Genomic DNA, 19,609 nt, shown 5'->3' with positions numbered 1-19,609 from the left:
TTTGAAATTTGCCCCAAAACACCATAAACACCATGAAAGGATGTATTTCAATCAGTAATACACCATGCTCAGCAAGAAAATAGTATACCTCTATAGTTCGTCAGGAAAATTGTTAATATTAAAGAAATATATTTGCAAGTGCAGATCATTTCAGATGTAGCTGGTATGGCTAGAAGTGTTTTCTGATATGAACACAGTTGATGTAGGTCTTTCCCAGACCCAGGTGATTGTCTAGCTATGTTCTCACAGCAATGAATATCAATCAGCAGGACACCGGGCTCTCCTGTATGTTACCACAGAAGGGAAATGGTGCAGCACTGTCAGATCATCTCAGAGATGACCGTCATTGAGGCAAATAGTTAATATTTAAAGAAAAAGCCATATTTGTAAGTATAGGTTCAGATGTAGCCAGTATGGCTGGAAGTTTTTTTTGCAGTAATTGTCTGGCTGTGTTCTGTGCTATGAATGCTTTGAGTGTGGGTTTGTCAAAGCCAGTTGGTTGTGTAGCTGTGTTCTATGAATGCTGTGAATGTTGGTTTGGCAGAGCCAGGTGATTGTGTAGCTGTGTTCTGTTCTAGATGAGAGGCGTGAGAGTGAGAGCAGAGAGGAACAAGACTATCAGAGATGCAGTCAGACCCGAGGCTTCACAGGGTTCGGGACAATCATGTCTCTCTCATCTGGAAAAAAACACAAATGAGATGACAGAATGAATTTGGATTCAAGGAAACAATTTCAGACCACAATAAGTGAATGTGGGACGGCCAGATCTCTAATCTAGGGTCAGGTAGGTAACAACCCCTAACAGCACTAAATATATACAAAGGATCAAAAGCCTGCACACACACACAGACATTTGACAACTAGCTGTGTGTAGTCAGTGTTGAATTATCCATGTTTACCTGCTCTGCCACTGGCCCAAACCAGAGGCCCCAGTGAGATGGAGGCGCTGTCATGGAAATCAACAGCGCGACGCTGCCTCTGGGGGTAACCTGGGTAACAGTGCTGTAAACAGGAAGAGAAAAGGAACAAGATATTTTTCTTTTTAACATTTGCTCCTAATCTGACAAACATTCAGCAAAGCTATATTTTATTAAAACATCTGTGACGAACATATTAGGCTACAATTATAGCCAAACTTTGACATTACTCTGCTAGTCAGATTCCCTCCTGATGTGCTCTAGATGTGGTGAACTTACGGCTGTGCAGTCGTTGCTCGCCACCAAGCACAGGTGGATGCTGCAGTGCAGGTAAACCTTGGAGGTGTTGGCAGTGAAGGTGAACATCCTGAAGGAGAAGCGACCTGATGTGCTGACCCCATTCTGAAGCATCTCCACTGTGTTGTCATTGGGGTTGGGGCACCTAGAGGGGGAATAACATATGGGAAAAGAGACAGTGAGGACAATAGGTACTTATGAACAAGGGAATAAACCCACATGATAAGCAAAAGAAAAAAGGTTGAACAAATAAGGACTCAAATTATGATGGTGTTAAGCATGTGTTATAGGGTAAATAGCATGTGTTTTATATGTTGTAGGAGCTCTACGTCCCTTATTCATTTAGGCACGTGTGGTAGTCTGGTAGTAAGGTATGTAAGAGGGAAGAGTGGGTGTAATGGTGCGTTGGTACAAATTACTCGTTTCTGATGAGGTCCCAACGGATGTGGTAGTCTGCCTGATTGACAGGAGTGGCCCAGCAGGAGTCCATCACCATGGCGATCTGGCGGCTGTCCACTCCGTCCAGGCGGACAGCCACGTACATCCGCTGGTTCACCGCCACAGTCACCCTCCCAGAGAACGCATGGGAGAATCCTGCATCTTCATAGGGAATCATTCGGACACGGTAGGCTCCTTGACCTCCAAGTAACTTCTTAGTCACAACGCTGTAGAAATAAAAACAAAATGTTTTTTCCAGTTCATTTTCAGACATGCAGAAAGCTTAGGCTTTGATGATAGTGATAGTATCTCTATGAGAGGCTTTCATTTGGGGGGAGTAGTTGATGCACTGTGTGTGCTATAAAGATATCTTTGTTTTTAATATTGTGAAAGACTACTATCTAGATGGGGGCACTGTGTTTATGAGTGAGGAATAGTGGACTACTATCTGGATGGGGGCACTGTGTTTTATGAGTGAGGAATAGGAGAATTCAGTCTCCATGAACTAATCATTGGTTCATTATGAAAACAATTTATTGTGTTTGGTCACTGGAGAAAGGCACTGCAAACTAACCAAGAAAAAGTGAGGCAAAAGTGCGGACATAATGGCAAAACCAACCTCTCCAAGGGGTTGATGTCCATGTTCATGGAGAGTGCCTGAGTGAGGGGGTAGACACAGCAGAAGAGCAGTTGTATCCGTCTCTCTCTGCTGATCACGCCACCGGCTGAGTTGGCCTCCCCCTGGATTAAGTTCTCATAGATGAAGTGGGTGCTGTTGCTCTGTTGGACAACAGACAGCACATACAGGGGTCAATGTCTTTGGTAGAAACCAACAATGGTTTCATCCATATTCTGCTGTGAATTCTGAGTAAACATATTTAAACTGTTAGGGGCTTTGTCATTTTTTGCCAGGTATTTTGGCTTTGCTCAAAGATTAACACTTCAAGACAACAGTCCTCTAAAGAATAGCTTATTTTGTAAATATTTGCTGTAGAAGCTGTTGTACCCTCAGAGTGGTTCCACAAGTGTGATTCTCATTGTCGAAGAGGAACTCTACTCTGCCATCTTGGAGTGTGCCGTTGCAGCTGGGGTCGTTGAGGTGGAGGGTGTCAGCCGAGAAGCCTGCTTCAAACAGCTGGCAGCGAGACAGAGACATGGTGCCTGTGCTGCTGGAACAGTACTCCACAGAGTCTGAGAAAGAGGGGAGGAGAGAAAAAGGTGGAAAGAGTTGAACAAGGTGAGGGAAGAGTGATATGGGAAAATAAAAAGAAGGAGGAATATAATACACTTCTATCCAACATCTAGTAATATTAATAGCAGTAGTACCATCAGGAGTAACAATGTCGGTAGTCATATTAGACCTTACCAAAGGACTCAGCATGAGGTCTCGGGTGATCCTCATTGCAGAAGCAGCCGTAGACTCCATCTTTCTGGCCACACCACTCGTCCTCAGCGCAGTCCAGTTCTTCACAGGGGTCATCAAGAGCTGCTCAAAAACATGGCAAATCCAGATGTATTAGTAGAATTAATTCAAATAGGCACAGGGATGGACTAACGAACTGGCCTACCGGGCCCAGGCCCAGGGGCCCATGAGCTCAAGGGGCCCCTAAGCCAGAGCCTCTTCGTGAAGTCGCTGTTATGTATCTCTTATTTGTGGTTGAAAAAGGTGTATTTTGTTCATTTGCTAATGGCTTTCATTGAGTATAGGCTACCTGTGCTGTGTTAAATGTGCATGTGCGCCAGGGGCGTAATGATAGACAATGCAGCCAGTGCGGAAGGCTCGTAGGTAAAGCAGATCCCGCTTTCTACATTTTTTCAAACATATGGATGTTAAAGTGTCGCTAATTCAATGCGACAGTGATCAAGGATGATTTTTTAATGAACCAGATAAGATACCTTATGCTATTTATTCCCTCAAAATGGCAAACCTGTCTTTGTCATGGTTTTCATAATTTTTAGGGGGAAATCATCAGTAGCAATCTATAACACAATTATATGCTTATCGTACATACACTATAGAAACTATTAAAAAGCCGATTCAATTAAATGAATCATTTCTCATTTAATTTGTTATTTTTGTCATATACAGATATGCAATGATGATTGCTGGGTAATATGTATCTTGTTCGCCCATGTCAAGTCTCTATTTGATCATGTGATAGGACGATACAATATAGCTAGTTTAGGCGCAGAATCTGAACGTCAAGACCTACAAGCTGACTGAGCACAGCTAGAGGCACAGTACACTTGCATGTTTGCTCTTTCAATGGACAGGATAGCCAGCCCATTCAGCCTCTCCTGCCCCATGCTGCTTAGGTAGGTCTTAATCAGTTTCAATTTGGAAAATAATCACTCGGCTGTTGCCCTGTCACATGTAATGTCAGAAAAAATAGCAGGGCAGTGCACCGAAGGTGGATGTTACGGAGTAAACCTAGACCTGTTTACTTTCCCAATACAATAGCCGAATTATCTAATTCGACCGTTAAATCCAACACATTGTTGGTAATATATATATTTACGCCTAATGGTGTTTGTGTGTGCGTGCGTGTTTTGTGAGTGCACAATTTTTTTATTCGCGAAGGGCGGGGGGCTTCAACATGTCCAGGCCCAGGGGCCCGTGGTTTCTTTTTTTTTTTTTTTTATACATTTGTTTATTGAAACACATCACATCACATAGCATAGATCTTGTACAATTAGCTGTGTGTTTTTTTTTTTTTTTTTAAACAGACATACAGATATACAAGAAAGAAAGAAACATACAAAACTTAAAAACCCACCCACGCTCCCATCCCAAGTTGGTCCACCTTTCTCTATCAATGTATCGAATCAATCAAAGTATCTGTATGCAACAATACAACTGGTACTGGTACTTTAATTCTAAGTAGTAGGAGTCGTAGCTACATTATCAAAATATGAGAGGAGAGGCTGCCATGTAGTGTAGAATTTCCCAGTCGACCCTCTAAGTGAGAATTTTATCTTTTCCAGCTTAAGGAATGACATTAGATCAGTCTCCCAAGACTTATCTGCTGGGGGTTTGGGTGACTTCCAGTGTAGAAGGATACATCTGCGGGCAATCAGAGAGGCAAATGCTAAAACATTTAATTTCTGTTTACTAAATTGAGAGTGGTTCAGGGGCACTCCAAATATGGCAATAAATGGACAGGGAGTGATATCTGTGTCTAGAGCATCAGATATAATCTTGAAGAAGTTCTTCCAGAATCCTGTTAGCTTTGAGCACGACCAGAAGGTATGGGCTAGGTCAGAGGGTACAAAGGCACATCTATTACAGGCATCGCTCGTGCTAGGGAAAAACTTTGCTAATTTGGCTTTGCTGAAATGCATTCTGTGCAATACTTTGTACTGTATTAAGTTAAGACGGGCGCAGGATGAAGAGTAATTCACTTGTAATTTGGCCCTCTCCCACCAGGGGTCTTGAAATTGGACTCCTAGCTCATTTTCCCACTGCTGTTTCACTTTGAGCAGCGGCGAGGGGTTGGATTGAAGGATATTTGTGTATAACTTAGACACCATCCTTGTCAGGCTTTCAGGTCTGTCAAGAATCTTTGGTAAATCTGCAGGCAGAGATGGGAATGTGCTGCAATTATCTTTGACAAAACTGCGAACCTGGAGGTAGCGGAAGAAGTTGCCTTGGTGTAGGTCATGCTCATGCGACAAACTTTTAAAGTCGACAAATATCCCATTTAAAAACAGATCTCGGAATGATGTGATACCTTTCTCCTTCCAAAGTGTAAATGTAGAGTCAAGTTTGGAAGGTAAAAAATTATGATTATTGCATAATGGACCAAGGAGGATGAAATTGTTTAGTTTGAAGTGTTTGCAGAACTGTGTCCATACTTTCAAGGTTGACAAGATTACAGGGTTTGAAGTATAGTTTGTGGCTGAGAATGGTAAAGGGGAGCATGTTAGAGCTACAAGTGAGGAGGTGTGGCAGGAGAGGGACTCCATTTTACACCAGTCCAACTCACTCTCATACCACCAGCTGAGTATTTTTTGTATATTTGCTGCCCAGTAGTAGAACATGAAATTTGGTAAGCCCAGGCCACCCTCTTGTCTTGCTGCCTGCAGAGCGCTTTTGTTAATTCTGGCAGCCTTGCCTTCCCACAAGAATGGGAGGATAATTTGGTCAAGCTTCTTGAAGAATGATTTTGTCAGAAAGAGAGGTAGACATTGAAAAAGGAACAAAAATCTTGGCAAGACATTCATTTTTATAGTTTGTACTCTGCCCGCTAATGACAATGGCAACTTAGACCATTTCTGTAGGTCAGTTTTCACTTTATTCATTAGTTTGCCAATGTTATTTTTATGTAACCCCTGAAATGAGTCGGTAATGTTAATCCCTAGATATTGAACACTTTCTGATGAAAGATTGAAAGGTATCTGTCCCTCTGTGAGTGTTTTGGCTTTAGAGTTTATTGGGAAACACACTGTTTTTTGGAGATTGATTTTGTAGCCTGAAAATGTACCAAATTCCTCTAGTATCTGTATTATTTTATTAGAACAGGCAATGGGATCTGTTATATAAATTAGTAAATCATCTGCATACAGGGAGACACGATGCTCAATATTTTCCCGTCTGATACCTTGCAGATGTGCTGATGTTCTCAGCAATATGGCTAACGGTTCGATAGCAAGGGCAAACAGCAGCGGTGATAGTGGACACCCTTGGCGGGTTCCACGAGACAGGGGAAAATATGTTGAGTACTGCCTGTTTGTGTTAACCCGGGCAAGGGGGGATGAATAGAGAAGGCGTATCCATGATATGAATTTTTTCCCAAACCCAAATTTCTCCAGTACCTTAAACAGATACTCCCATTCTACCCTGTCAAAGGCTTTTTCCGCATCTAATGAGAGCACTATTTCAGGCTTTGTGGCATTGGATGGTGCAGAGATAATATTTAATAGACGTCTTATATTTGATGATAGCTGACGACCTCTGATGAAGCCAGTTTGGTCATCAGAGATTATTGAGGGAAGACAGATTTCCAATCTTCTCGCCAGAGTTTTTGCTAGTATTTTAACATCAACATTAAGAAGTGATATAGGTCGATAGGAACTGCATTCCGCAGGATTCTTATCCTTTTTAAGGATGACTGAAATAGACGCCTCCGTCAAAGTTTTTGGCAGTGTTCCTGTAGACAGGGAATGGTTAAACATATCTAGTAATAAAGGGGCTAAATGAGTGGAGAATTTCTTGTAAAACTCAGAGGACAGACCGTCGGGCCCAGAAGTTCGGCCATTGTTCATTTCCCTAATACTGTCATATATTTCCCCTAGGGTTATTGGTTGATTTAGTGATAACTGTGTTAAAATATCAATAGTTGGTATGTCTATGTTGTCCAAATATGTGTTCATGTTTGAGTCTGTAGGAGGAGGTTCAGAAGTATAAAGTCTGGAATAGTATGCTTTAAAAGCTGCATTGATCTTCAGGGGACATGTTGTAAGACCAACTGACTGATCATTAATTTGTGCAATGTGTCGTGATGTTGCTTGGTGTTTGAGCTGGAGGGCCAGCAGACGGCTTGCCTTGTCGCCATATTCATACAGCATCCCTTTAGACCTCAGTATGTTCTTTTCTGCATTCTCTGTGGAGGTGAGATCAAACTCAGTTTGGAGATTAACTTTTTGTTGCTGTAGCTCTGGAGTAGGATTTATTGCATATTGCCTGTCGATTTCAGATATTTTATCGATTATGTCTGTTTGTGTCTTTCTGCGTTGCCTATTAGAGTAAGAGGAGTACGAGATGATTTGTCCTCTAATGTTAGCTTTTAGGGTTTCCCAAAGTAATGATGAATTAATTTCTTCTGAATAGTTAAAAGACAAAAAGTTTTCAATGGCTTGTGTTATGGTAGAACAGAAGACATCATTGGACAGTAATGATGTATTGAGTCTCCATTGTGGGTTCCCCACTGATGGAGAGTCAAATCTGAAATCTATCAGTACAGGGGAGTGATCTGATATGACTATTGCTGAATATTCAATGGAGTGTATAGATGGTAGTAATTCTTTATCAATACAAAAATAATCTATCCTTGAGTAGACATGATGTACATGTGAGTAGAATGAGTAAGCTCTAGTATCATTATGTAAGAATCTCCAGGGATCACAGCTTCCATAATCCTCCATGAATGACTGTAGTGTTATCGCCATTTTTGATAGATTGGTCACTCTGGGGCTTGAGCGATCCACCTGAGTGTTCATTACACAGTTTAGGTCCCCTCCAAGAATTAAATGATGTGTATTCATATTTGGGATAGAGGATAAGAGTCTAGCCATGAATTCAGCGTCATCAAAGTTAGGAGCGTACACACAGACTAATGTAACAGGTAAGTGAAATAATCTGCCTGAAACAATGATGAAGCGCCCATTACGATCAGGTATTACACTCTCTGATATAAACTGAATTTTTTTAGAAACTAAAATGGCTGCCCCTCTAGCCTTTGAATCAAATAATGAATGAAATACTTGTCCTACCCATGGCCGCCTAAGCCTTGTATGATCATGTATCTTGAGATGAGTCTCCTGGAGGAAGGCAATGTCAGTCCTGTGTAGTTTAAGATGTTGAAAAACCTTTGCCCTCTTAACAGGACCATTTAGTCCTCTCACATTCCATGAAATGAATTTGACCTGTAGCTTATCTATCCTACCATGAGTATTTCTTTCACTCATGTATACTAATGTATATGATAAAAGAAAATATGTGATAAACAAACAAAGACAGTATATGAAACCAGTTGTACACATAATAGATACTCATGACATTTATATTTAAAGGGTGTGACCAACATACCCCCCACACATCCCTCCCCATAAAGAAAAACAGAAAAAGAATAAGCCCAGCAGCATTAGAACAGTCTGCCGGTGTCTTCAAAGCCTATGCTCGTCCTTCCTTGGAAGCGAGCTGCAGGTCTACTACACAATTCCACTCCTAGCAATGCAGTACAAACGATTCCTTTATCTAACAAACGAAGGAATTTGCTCCCATAACTGAACGCATACATAAGTGCACTTTTAATAAAACATTCTTTTTTTCTAAAATAAATCTCTTCCTACGCTTACCCAATTCACCCTAGTAGATACGGTTATTGAACACAAAACTCGCCTTTAAGTTTCAGTCTAAAGCGCGATTCAGGCGATCTATCAATTATCCAAGATCAGCATGTAATAGCCTATCACCCAAACTGTTGGCATATTTCAAACCTTTCAAATGTGGCAGGCATCATTTAGCCTTGTTCTTCATCAGTGTTGGCTGGAAAGTTCCCTTTTATCTGATCGTAGAATGTTTCTGCTGCTGCCGGGGTGTCGAAGAGATGTTTGTCCCCGTTGACGGTGATGCACAGGCGAGCAGGGTGGCGTAGGGAGAACGCAATTCCATCGGCATAGAGTTTGGCCTTGATGTCCTTGAATGTCGCTCGTTGCTTGGCTAGGCTTGCACTCATATCAGGGAAAAACAGGATTCTGTTGCCGTCGAACTTTATGTCTTCCCTCTGCGATCTTGCCCATCGAAGCACACGTTCCTTATCCTGATAACGATGGAATCTAACGATGATGGCTCGCGGACGTTGTCCTCTGGCAGGCTTCGGAGCTAGTGTACGGTGTGCTCTGTCCAACTCTGGATATTTGGGGAAAACATCTCTTCCAATAACTGTTTGGAGAAGCTTCGAAATGAATTCCAACGGTGAACCTCCTTCCAGACCTTCAGGTAAGCCAACGAGTCTTACATTTTGTCGTCTGGAACGATTCTCAAGGTCCTCTGCTTTGGATGCTAGTGCAGCATTGGCTTTCTCCAGCTGATCAAGTCTTGTTGTTAGCTCGACTAGCTCATTACTATGGGTTGAAAGGGTATTTTCAATGGTCGTTATCTTTTGGTTGTGAGAGTTCAATGTAGCGCTGATTGTGTCGAGAGACGTCCGTATAGGCGTAAGGGAGGTCTCTAAAGATGTCGAGAGGAACGTTTTGAGTTCGGCGGCCAAGCTTATTTTGTGTTTTTCAAGCTCCTGCACCAGGCTAGTAACAGTTAGCAACTCCGCCATCTTAGCTGCTGGTGCTGCTTTAGTTGCAGAAGAATCTTTTCCCTGTCGTGGTCTCGACATTGTAAGCCAGTTGAATGGTATCAGAATGTAGGCGAGTTTACTTTTTAAATAATGAATACGGTGAAATAGGGTAAACGTCGAAGTGGTGCACGCAAATTGTGAAATATGCGGGAGCTATCCCAAAGCGTGAGCGCCCTCTTACATTGCACAGCCGGAAGTCCCCCGGCCCGTGGTTTCTTAATCCGTCCATGAATAGGCATAGGCCGAAACAAGCGGGGTAAAATATGATCAGTGAACAAACCTGGATGTATCAGTTGACCACTAATTGTAACATTAAAGTCATTCCATAGGCAGAATAGGCCTAATGTGCACTAAGTACTGTACTGCAGGTCATGCAGATATTGTTATGGCTCAGGCTAAGCAAACAGTCGGTGCAGTAACTTTCTGTGGTAGATTTTGATTTATGACTGGTACAAAATAATATATATATTCCTCTCTGCTATGTGATTTACCTGCGTAAACTACCCATGAAATTAGGCATTAACATAGAAGTCTGTCCATCACAAATCAAAGAGGATTCCAAAGACGACTGGACAGTCAGTGAACTCGAGGCTGTTGCGCGTGCGGGGTTTGGTAGGTTTGACCATTGATTCAAAATCTAACGGTATCATTTCTCTACTAAGGTAAGATATTGTATTTGTATTTCCTAAGCACAACAGTCAAATCATAAATAGCTGAATATGACCAACTTTGACTCTTTACACGCTAACATGGGTAGGTAGCCTGGAATATACACTTACAAAAAAAAACTTGGATAGCTAGCTATCCTTACCCGTGATTATTTCGATAAGTTTCGATGTAGCTAGCCTATATGCTAACTGTTGGAGTGGTCTTGGTCATAGGTTTGGTAAATGTGTGTCAGGAAGATCTTTTCCACTTTCGTCTGATCTGTAGTTTGTAACGGTAAAATAAGTGTCTGTCTCCCCCATGTGGTATGATGAAACACTTAGTGGAAGTGGAAGCTTGTGCTAATGCATCCATAAAGGCAGGCTCTACCAGTAAGCGCCAGACAGATAGACCACCACTGTTTCTACTGGAAACGATACGTGGTTCTTCTGAAATTTGCAGAATAATCACAAACCTATTTGTACTATTTATTTTCATTATGGCAGTTTTTATCAGCAATATATTTATTGGTTAATAGCAGATATTCTATCTATATTATATTATGTAGATCACAGCAGTCATGGTGTTTATGTAAGTGAAGTAGCTACCACTTTCAGTGCCCCAGAAGAGGAAATAACATCCTGAGGTGCTGCCTTAATTAATGCTTATGTAACGGTAGAAAAGTGCCGTTAGGTACTGTACATTGTGGAAGTGTTTTAATAAGGATTTGGATTGTCGTAGTTGTTGTGCTCTTTCATTAATTCAAACCTATGTAACGGTAGAAAAGTGCCGTTAGGCACGCGATATAGTTTTGCCTACTGTCTTGAGGAGGTAACCTAGCAATGGGAGTCGGAGAGTGAAAAACTGAAGAGAGTACACGGAAAACTACGGGGCTAGAAAATCCTATTATTATAAAATAGGATAATCGCCAATGAACAGGAGAGAAAACAGTAAAGGTCAGTCGTCGTTGGCGAGTAGGAGAGACGAATGAGGAAACTTAAGACAGGGAGCTACAGCCTGGTTGGAGCGGTGGGGAGTTAGGTGTTAGCTTGGAAGCTAAGCTAGCTTTGCCCAGCCCAACAGTTTTCTTTTGCTACGGATGAGTCCCTGCACAACCAGTGACCACTCTCCGCTGCTGGCCCCACTAACCAAGTGGTGTAATCTTTGGATAAGGTACTGTGTCTTGATCTAGTCTACGGCGATCACGATGAGGTCCAACGGCCTTTGATGAACACTCCCCCCTCTAAAGAACGATTTGTTTAACGGGGCTCTTCACGTTAAATGCGCTGAACTTGTTGATGGACGTTTGTTCTATTTGATTGTTATTTATGCTAACTGATGTATTTATGAATTCTGATTGTTATTTATTCGCATTGTTGTTTGTCCTAGTGAATGTGTATTTATATGAATTCTGATTGTTATTTATTCGCATGGTTGTTTGTCCTAGTGAATGTGTATTCATATGAATTCTGATTGTTATTCATTCGCATTGTTATTTATCCCAATGAATATGTATTTATATGAATTCTGATTGCTGTTTATTCCAATTGCTATATATTCTATTTATTGTACCTATCTAAACATACTGATCATTAATACATTTGAACTATAGAACAATCTGAAGTTGGCTCTGTTGTCTTCCTGGACTGGGATTGGTATAGCTACACACTCATTAAGGGAGAGACATTTTCCTAGTTACCCTCGCGGTTACACTTACATTAATGGCATTAGTAATTCATCACTCTTTGCAGGTGTCCATAGTACCTCCACAGCTTTATCATGCTGTTAGACCTCCTGGGGCTGACCATAATTGAATTGACTTAATACATCTATTTCTTTTAAAGTTCCAACAAAAATGTAGGCAATTAAAATATCAATGAGGAAGACAAGGCAGGCAATGAAAATTATGTCCACTTGCTGTACTCACAGCAATGCAGTGCAGAACGCCATTCTGTTGTTTGGAGCCCCAGCACAGTGCAAGCTGTCTCATAGGCCTCCACCGCTGAGCACAGCATGCTATTGGCTGGTGTGTAGGCACAGAGATCATACACGCAGGAAGTGAGGTACGCCTGTGGGTCAACATGCAGGTGGCACTGCCGGAACGGGCCGCTGCTGTTGGTGATGATGCTGCACAGATCTGTGTATTCTGCTCTGAAGAGACACATCCCGTCTCCAATCCGGTCACTGGCTCCACATCTAGGGAAGATCAGGAGAAGAGCATGATCCACAATGCAGTTCGGGAGATACTGAAAGAAATCAGTATCAGACATGTTGCAAGCTTGTATGTTAAAGGTGCAAATGGCAGCATTGTCAAAGACACAATAACTTACATTTCATAACTAGGACTTTTGAGTTTTTAATTTATAGTAAACTGGAAAACTGATTAATAGTATTAATATTGTCTAACATTTAATCCCCCAGTTTGAAAGTCTTACCCAATACATTTTTTGTACTTCTCACACAAATCATACTCACCCAGGACTGCTTGGATCTGATTTCCAACTTTGACCAAATTGCCTGTCAGTCTGGGCCAGAGTGCCATTGGGCAGAACCTTGTCGTCTGCTGGGTTGTCATTGTGATTCCCACACATCCCACACACAGATTGATGATAATTTGGACTCAGTCTGACTAGAAGTCTACTACGACCATCAAACTGGACCACCAGCTCCCCTGAGGCATTCACAACCACAAATCCAGACTCCCGAGTCAACTGCGCCAGGGAGCCAATCTGAATGCTGTTTGCATTGTTGTTTTGACCATCAACCTGAAAACAAAGCAGGAGACAGCTACAGTGAGGTGGGGCAGAAGTGTTTGCATTATGTACTGAACTACAAGAACATCCTCACTGAGGAGACCCTTCATGTGCACTGTCCTGTGAGAGGTACCTTGACTCTCCTGTTCTGCCCAATAGTGATGTGGCTTTGTACTCCTCCATGAGAGAGCCACACATCCACAGTGGACACAAAAGACACAATTACGTTGCCACGGTGACTATTTGCGGCTACTACGCGGAAGGTCAAGGCGTCATCACTCATGTTGCCACAGGTGTGGGTAATCTCATAAGCACAGGTGCCCTGGAGATGGGAATGGAAAAACATGATTATGTACGAAGTTCAAACACACTCATCTGGAAAAAAAGTCTCTTAAAATTAGGACCTCTCTTTCGGTTTGACATTTATATTTCTTTACTCTATCCTACCTGAAAGTGAGCCACAGCCCCATCGAAGGTGATGTAGTGAGGGTCTCCCCAGACTGTGCAGGTCGACAGATGACCATAGCAACCCCGGCGGCCATCTCTGACAGAGCACTCCTGAGTTGGGGGGCAAAAGGACTGGGTGCAGCGGAGGTCATTTTGGGCAAAACACTCACAGCGCTGAGAGCAGGCTTGTGTCCAGAACTGTTCCCCGATCTGACAACACAAGAGAGCAACACTGACATGAAAAATACTTGCTAGAAGACATAATGTTGTATTGTATGTGCTCCTTAAAATGACTGCATATGTACAATTTGACCTTGACCTTTGGTCATTTTGAATTACCTCAAAGTAGAAGCCGTCATGAAGACAGCCACACTGTTCCACAGGGACACAGCGCCCCCCGCTCCTCACAAATCCATCATCACAGAAACAGCCCTCAGCACAGGTCCTGTCACAGCTGGCATCAATGCTGCTGGCACAGGTGTGCCCACACTCTGTGCCACACAGGTCATAGTGGCTATTTTCTGGACACTCCATTTCTGTTGACGTGTGTAATGACTTTGTTACTTTTTTTTATTTTAATCAACTCTGCAGCTGAAAGTTGAAGTACTGTACATGATTCTAACCAACACTGCAGCAGTAAAGCTGAAAGGTGCAGTAGCTGATTCATATCCAATTCACATTTAGTCAAATTCCGCATATTGTTCCTCACGGCCCTCTACCAGGCCGTTCTGTGTGTGCACTCAAAACAACTCTGGAGCTCACACACAGTCCTGGCTCTGTAAACTGGGAAGAAACCTAGTGGCTTACACCAAACAATAAACCATTTCAACCAATCAACGTGTGGCTTCAGGTACATGGAAGATAGGGGTGTAATATGATGAACACAAATATCAACAACCTTTTTGCCAGAATGACGGATTGTACCTTGAATAGATATTTGAAATACATTGTTTTGATTTCTTCTGGTAAAAGGCAAAAGATTCAAAAAGCAAAGGAGGCATTGCGTTTGAGCCAGGTCCTGAAAACTTACGGCATGTGTTGTTTTGACGCCAGTGGTAGATGATGACATTTGCAGTTTGGCATGCGCTGACATATGCTTCCATCGCACGGCACAGGACTTCGTTTCTGCCCCCAGACAGGCACACGTCAAAGACACAGTCGTTCAAGAATGGCTGGGGGTCCACGTGGGCATGGCAGAAGCTCAGTGGTCCATTTCTAGATCTGAGTAGCTCACACTGGACACGGGCTCTTGAGTCATCTTGGCACACTGGGCAGGAGTTTCCACATCCTCCAGTACAGGGCATGCCGTCATCAACCTTCCAGTAGTCTCCAAAATCAGAAGCAGAGAGGGCCACAGAGCCAGAACTCCCCTTCTGGACAGTAAAGTCATCACCCTGGATGCCGTTGAAGTTTCCACACAGGCCACATGTGGCACCACTGTAGGTGGATGGCACTGTGATGTCCAACACCCACCGGCCATCATAACCGACAGTCAGACCAAAGTCTGTTTTCACAAACGTGTGCAGTCCGTTGGCATAGACAGACACTCTGCCCCCATCAAGAAGGACTGGCAGGTTTCTTGTCTCACCGTTCACCTGAGGTCAGAGTTGTGAGAGGATTTCATGAAATTATGTATAATTGCATTTGAATAGGATTATATAACAAGCAGAGACTAATGTTATCACAACAAATAAGAAAGCGTGAGGAAATGTAATTACTTATCCTCCTTTAAAAAAAATAAAAAATCTCTTAACAATCTGGTTCTTGACAGATCTTTTAAAAGTTACTCAAGCATGATAAGCAGTCACTCGAGAAAAGATGACAGGTTGAGAAACTGGTTCCACCATGATGGAATGAGAATGAAGATGACCTAAACAATAATTTGAACTTAACCCTTACCTGCACAGTTCCCCGATTGTCTTTAGAAATGTACACCAGATGTCCAGACACATTGACGTAAACTGCCACAGTGATGGAGACCTGCAGACCATTCCATGCCTCATTCCTGGCCTCCACCTGAAAGTGAGGTAGGCCTTGTGTTCCATTGCAAACTGTTGCCAGGACATAACGACATGTTCCCTGGAAGTCAAAGGTGCGTCTGTCAAAGGAGGTGTAGTGTGGGTCTCCAGAGGCCGAGCAGGTGGCTTCAGGTTTAGGATGGCAACCGTACTGTCCATCCACGACTCGACAAGAGTCCTGAGCACCACAAGAAGAGGCCATGCAATGTGACTGTCCGGTGATGCCATTACACTGGCACAGGAACTGGCACTCCTCACCATACCAGTAGCGCTCTCCACTCTGTCTATAGCGCCCGCCATGGTGGCAGCCACAACCCGTGGGTGGCACACAACGATCCCCACTCAGGAGGAACCCGTCATTACACTGGCACCCCTCCTGACACTGCTGAGAACACAGGAAGGGGAAAGACAGGCTTGGGCAGGAAGCTGGGCAGGATGTTCCACATGGCTCATAATGGCTGTTGGGTGGGCAGGTTACCTCTATAAAGAAGAGTCAAAGGTCAGTTCAATTTCAAAAGATTCCTTTTGCTATTTACATATTCTCATTTACAAAGTCAGGATTAACAGAGGTGATTGAAAAGAACTGTCGTTCTCTTACCACAGTTAGTGATGTTCCTCCATTCCCCTACTGTGATGCCACTTTGTTGGCAAAGAAGGGTGTAGCCACGCAGTGCCTCGCACAGTGCCTCTCGAGTACCACGTGTTCTCACTAGAGCCTGGACACAGTCCTCAATCCGTCCCCAGGGGTCCAGCCTTGCTTGGCACTGGCTAAAAGGCCCGTGTGCCCATCCCATGATGCCACAGAGCTCCCTGAACTGGCTTGTGTTCTGGTAGTGTCCGGGTTCCAAGACCGGAGGTTCCACACAGAATGCTGACAGGGAGCCATCTCTCCAGCTGTCCCCAAACTGCTGTGAGTCGTAGAGGGGAACTCCAGTGGGGGAGAGGAAGTCGTCGCGAAGGTCTCCATTTAGATTCCCACATAGGCCTCCTAGAGTGCCGTTGTAGTTGCCAGGAGCGGTAATGCGGATGACATGTGGCCAGTCAGCTCTCACCATCACTCCGAAGTTGGTCTCTATGACAACACCTTTTACACTGCTGTGGTAGATGCGAATATGACCTGAGCTGACACTGAAAGGAATGCCCACTGTTTGCCCATCCACCTAATGAGAGAACATTAGGTTTATGCTTAGAGATGTGAATCACGGTATTGCAAATGAGAACTGTTTTCTGTGTCTGGCTATGTAGTTAAAAATGTCTGTGTCTAAGTATGTAAACAACTTACCTTTGTTGTGGCTCCCACCCCCATCTCCACAGAAACTTGTGTTCCTTCTGCTTCAAACTTCAGGTGTCTGGCAAAATCTCTAAGGCCTGTGGGAACTTTCTCGACATTTACTTGAAAATGAGGTAATTGTGATTGTCCCCTGACCCTCGCCAATGTCAGACTACAGGCACCTGGGTAATGGAAGGTCTTTCCATCAAAGGTACGATACGACCCGTAACCCTCTACCCAGCAGGTGGCGTAGCTGAGAGGTCTGCAGCTCCGCACGCCACCGTGGGCCCCACACACCTCCAGCTCACTGCAGCTGTGTGTCTGGCAGCTCATTGTCCCTTGAGTACAGTGGCAGCGCCTCCCACAGTCCTGGTCTAGCACCACTTTCTCCCCAGCTGTATAATACCGCCCCTCAAAGGTGCAGCCACAGTCACTCTCCAGAACACACTCCCCACCGCTTAGGACATAGCCAGCATTACAGATGCAGCTCTCCAGGTTGGGCAGTGGGCAATTCTGGGTAGCATTGGGGTTGCTGCAGGTTGCAGGGCATCCAGTTCCTTGAGACTCAAAGTGGCTGTTGGCTTGACAGGGGATTTCTACGGAAGGAAAAAATGGTTGTGTTCAATGCTTGTGACAGACAACTTTTCCAAACTGACTTGGTTACTGGATTCATCATAATGTACCTGAGAGAAGCGGTACTCACCACAGAATCCCTCTCTCCTCCACTGGCCCAACTGAATGCCCTCTTGTTGACACTGGGCAGCATACACGTTGAGTGCTTGGCAGAGGATGGGCTGGTAGCCGTCACCCACACACAGATCATACACACAATTTTCTACAAAGCTCTGTGGAGACAGCATTGAGTGACAGGAAACAAACGGGCCTACATTATTGCTGAGGATTCCACAGTGGGCAGTGTTTCCGTAAAGAGTCCTTTGGTTATTGGTGCAAGCAGCACAAGCCAGTCCTGCACATTGCACGTCCTGGCAGCCTGGGTCAGTGTCCCCTGGGGCCTTCCAGCTGTTGGCAAACTCCACGTCTGAGCTCACAAGCTGCCCACCACGGGTTCGGAAGTCATCATGACGGTGTTGGTTGAAGTTGCCACACAGACCACAGGTGGCGTTCTGGTACTCGTAGGGCACTGAGATTCTGACATAGTGATTGGCATCGTAGGTGACCAGCAGGCCAAAGTCTGTACTGACAGCCACAGAGAAACCTGATTGGTAGACCTGGATGGCCCCATTCCGTAGGGTAAATGGGGTCGTCACAAAACTACCGTTCACCTGAAGGAGAATGCTACCATTAACACTGGGCTAAATGGAGAAGAACAGTTTGAGCTTAAATTTGTATATTTGGTGTCTGGAAAAGTTTGATATGTGTTCAGGTTATCTGGTATGTATACTGTACTTACCAATGCTTGGTAATGATGGCCTTTGACCAGCTCAATTTCCTCACCGTAAACCCACACTCTTGCAAGACGGGTCCACGACACACGTGTGCTGCCCCGATGCTCATTCTTCCCTTCAATATGATAGTATGGCAGTCCATTGCCACAAGTCTGGTAGATGTATAAGTGAAAATAATTAAAGCTCCCAAACTAAGACCCAATTATACCATCGTTTTAAAAGCAATTATTTAATCATACCTCAGAGAGTATGTACGTGCAGGTTCCCTGGAAATGAAAGACTTTCCCGTCAAAGGTGTTGTAGTGGGGGTCACCAGAGATGGTGCAGGTGCGTCGCGGAATATTCTGGCAGGAATACTGGAAGGTCGCTGGACGACACACCTGGGAAAAGGTGCAGGGCTCTCGCTGGCACTGGAGGAGGCCTCCACTGACGCAGGTGCATCTTTGCTGACAGGTGGCATCTGTCCAGAAAGAGTGTCCAACCTGCAGAGCCCCATCGAAGTTGATAAAGCGAGGGTCTCCCCAGAATGTGCAGGTCGGCGTGTGACCATAGCAACCCCGGCGGCCATCTCTGACAGAGCACTCCTGAGTTGGGGGGCAAAAGGACTGGGTGCAGCGGAGGTCATTTTGGGCAAAACACTCACAGCGCTGAGAGCAGGCTTGTGTCCAGAACTGTTCCCCGATCTGACAACACAAGAGAGCAACACTGACATGAAAAATACTTGCTAGAAGACATAATGTTGTATTGTATGTGCTCCTTAAAATGACTGCATATGTACAATTTGACCTTGACCTTTGGTCATTTTGAAATTACCTCAAAGTAGAAGCCGTCATGAAGACAGCCACACTGTTCCACAGGGACACAGCGCCCCCCGCTCCTCACAAATCCATCATCACAGAAACAGCCCTCAGCACAGGTCCTGTCACAGCTGGCATCAATGCTGCTGGCACAGGTGTGCCCACACTCTGTGCCACACAGGTCATAGTGGCTATTTTCTGGACACTCCATTTCTGTTGACGTGTGTAATGACTTTGTTACTTTTTTTTATTTTAATCAACTCTGCAGCTGAAAGTTGAAGTACTGTACATGATTCTAACCAACACTGCAGCAGTAAAGCTGAAAGGTGCAGTAGCTGATTCATATCCAATTCACATTTAGTCAAATTCCGCATATTGTTCCTCACGGCCCTCTACCAGGCCGTTCTGTGTGTGCACTCAAAACAACTCTGGAGCTCACACACAGTCCTGGCTCTGTAAACTGGGAAGAAACCTAGTGGCTTACACCAAACAATAAACCATTTCAACCAATCAACGTGTGGCTTCAGGTACATGGAAGATAGGGGTGTA

General features: G+C 44.0%; 1 protein-coding gene across 1 annotated transcript; it reads right to left on the bottom strand.

Moving 5' to 3' along the window:
- Positions 1–1,151: 1,151 nt before the first annotated feature.
- On the bottom strand, positions 1,152–19,605 carry LOC116220159 (alpha-tectorin-like). The gene is made up of 18 exons (XM_042706107.1): positions 19,077–19,605; positions 18,503–18,946; positions 18,269–18,415; positions 17,561–18,140; positions 16,870–17,453; positions 16,186–16,747; positions 15,469–16,067; positions 14,600–15,164; positions 13,909–14,105; positions 13,570–13,779; positions 13,256–13,444; positions 12,845–13,134; positions 12,297–12,565; positions 3,019–3,138; positions 2,659–2,843; positions 2,272–2,432; positions 1,634–1,879; positions 1,152–1,359 (listed from the first exon to the last, which is right to left on the bottom strand). Exons 1-18 carry the CDS (start codon positions 19,269–19,271, stop codon positions 1,152–1,154), a joined length of 5,751 nt encoding a protein of 1,916 aa, XP_042562041.1. The 5' UTR covers positions 19,272–19,605.
- Between the last annotated feature and the right edge of the window lie 4 nt (positions 19,606–19,609).

Source organism: Clupea harengus, chromosome 1, assembly GCF_900700415.2.
Source record: "Clupea harengus chromosome 1, Ch_v2.0.2, whole genome shotgun sequence".
Classification (NCBI taxonomy): Eukaryota; Metazoa; Chordata; class Actinopteri; order Clupeiformes; family Clupeidae; genus Clupea; species Clupea harengus.
Note: the sequence above shows the minus strand (reverse complement) of the source record. Positions and strands in the feature narration are given on the sequence as shown.

What these genes read in the sequence shown, in the direction of transcription:
- LOC116220159 (XM_042706107.1), bottom strand. Translation starts at nt 19,271, where the DNA reads ATGGAGTGTCCAGAAAATAGCCACTATGACCTGTGTGGCACAGAGTGT. An exon ending in GGGTGGGAGCCACAACAAAG is followed by an intron (nt 16,748 to 16,869) that starts GTAAGTTGTTTA and finishes TTCTCTCATTAG; the next exon opens with GTGGATGGGCAAACAGTGGG. An exon ending in GGGCTGTGGCTCACTTTCAG is followed by an intron (nt 13,445 to 13,569) that starts GTAGGATAGAGT and finishes TCCCATCTCCAG; the next exon opens with GGCACCTGTGCTTATGAGAT.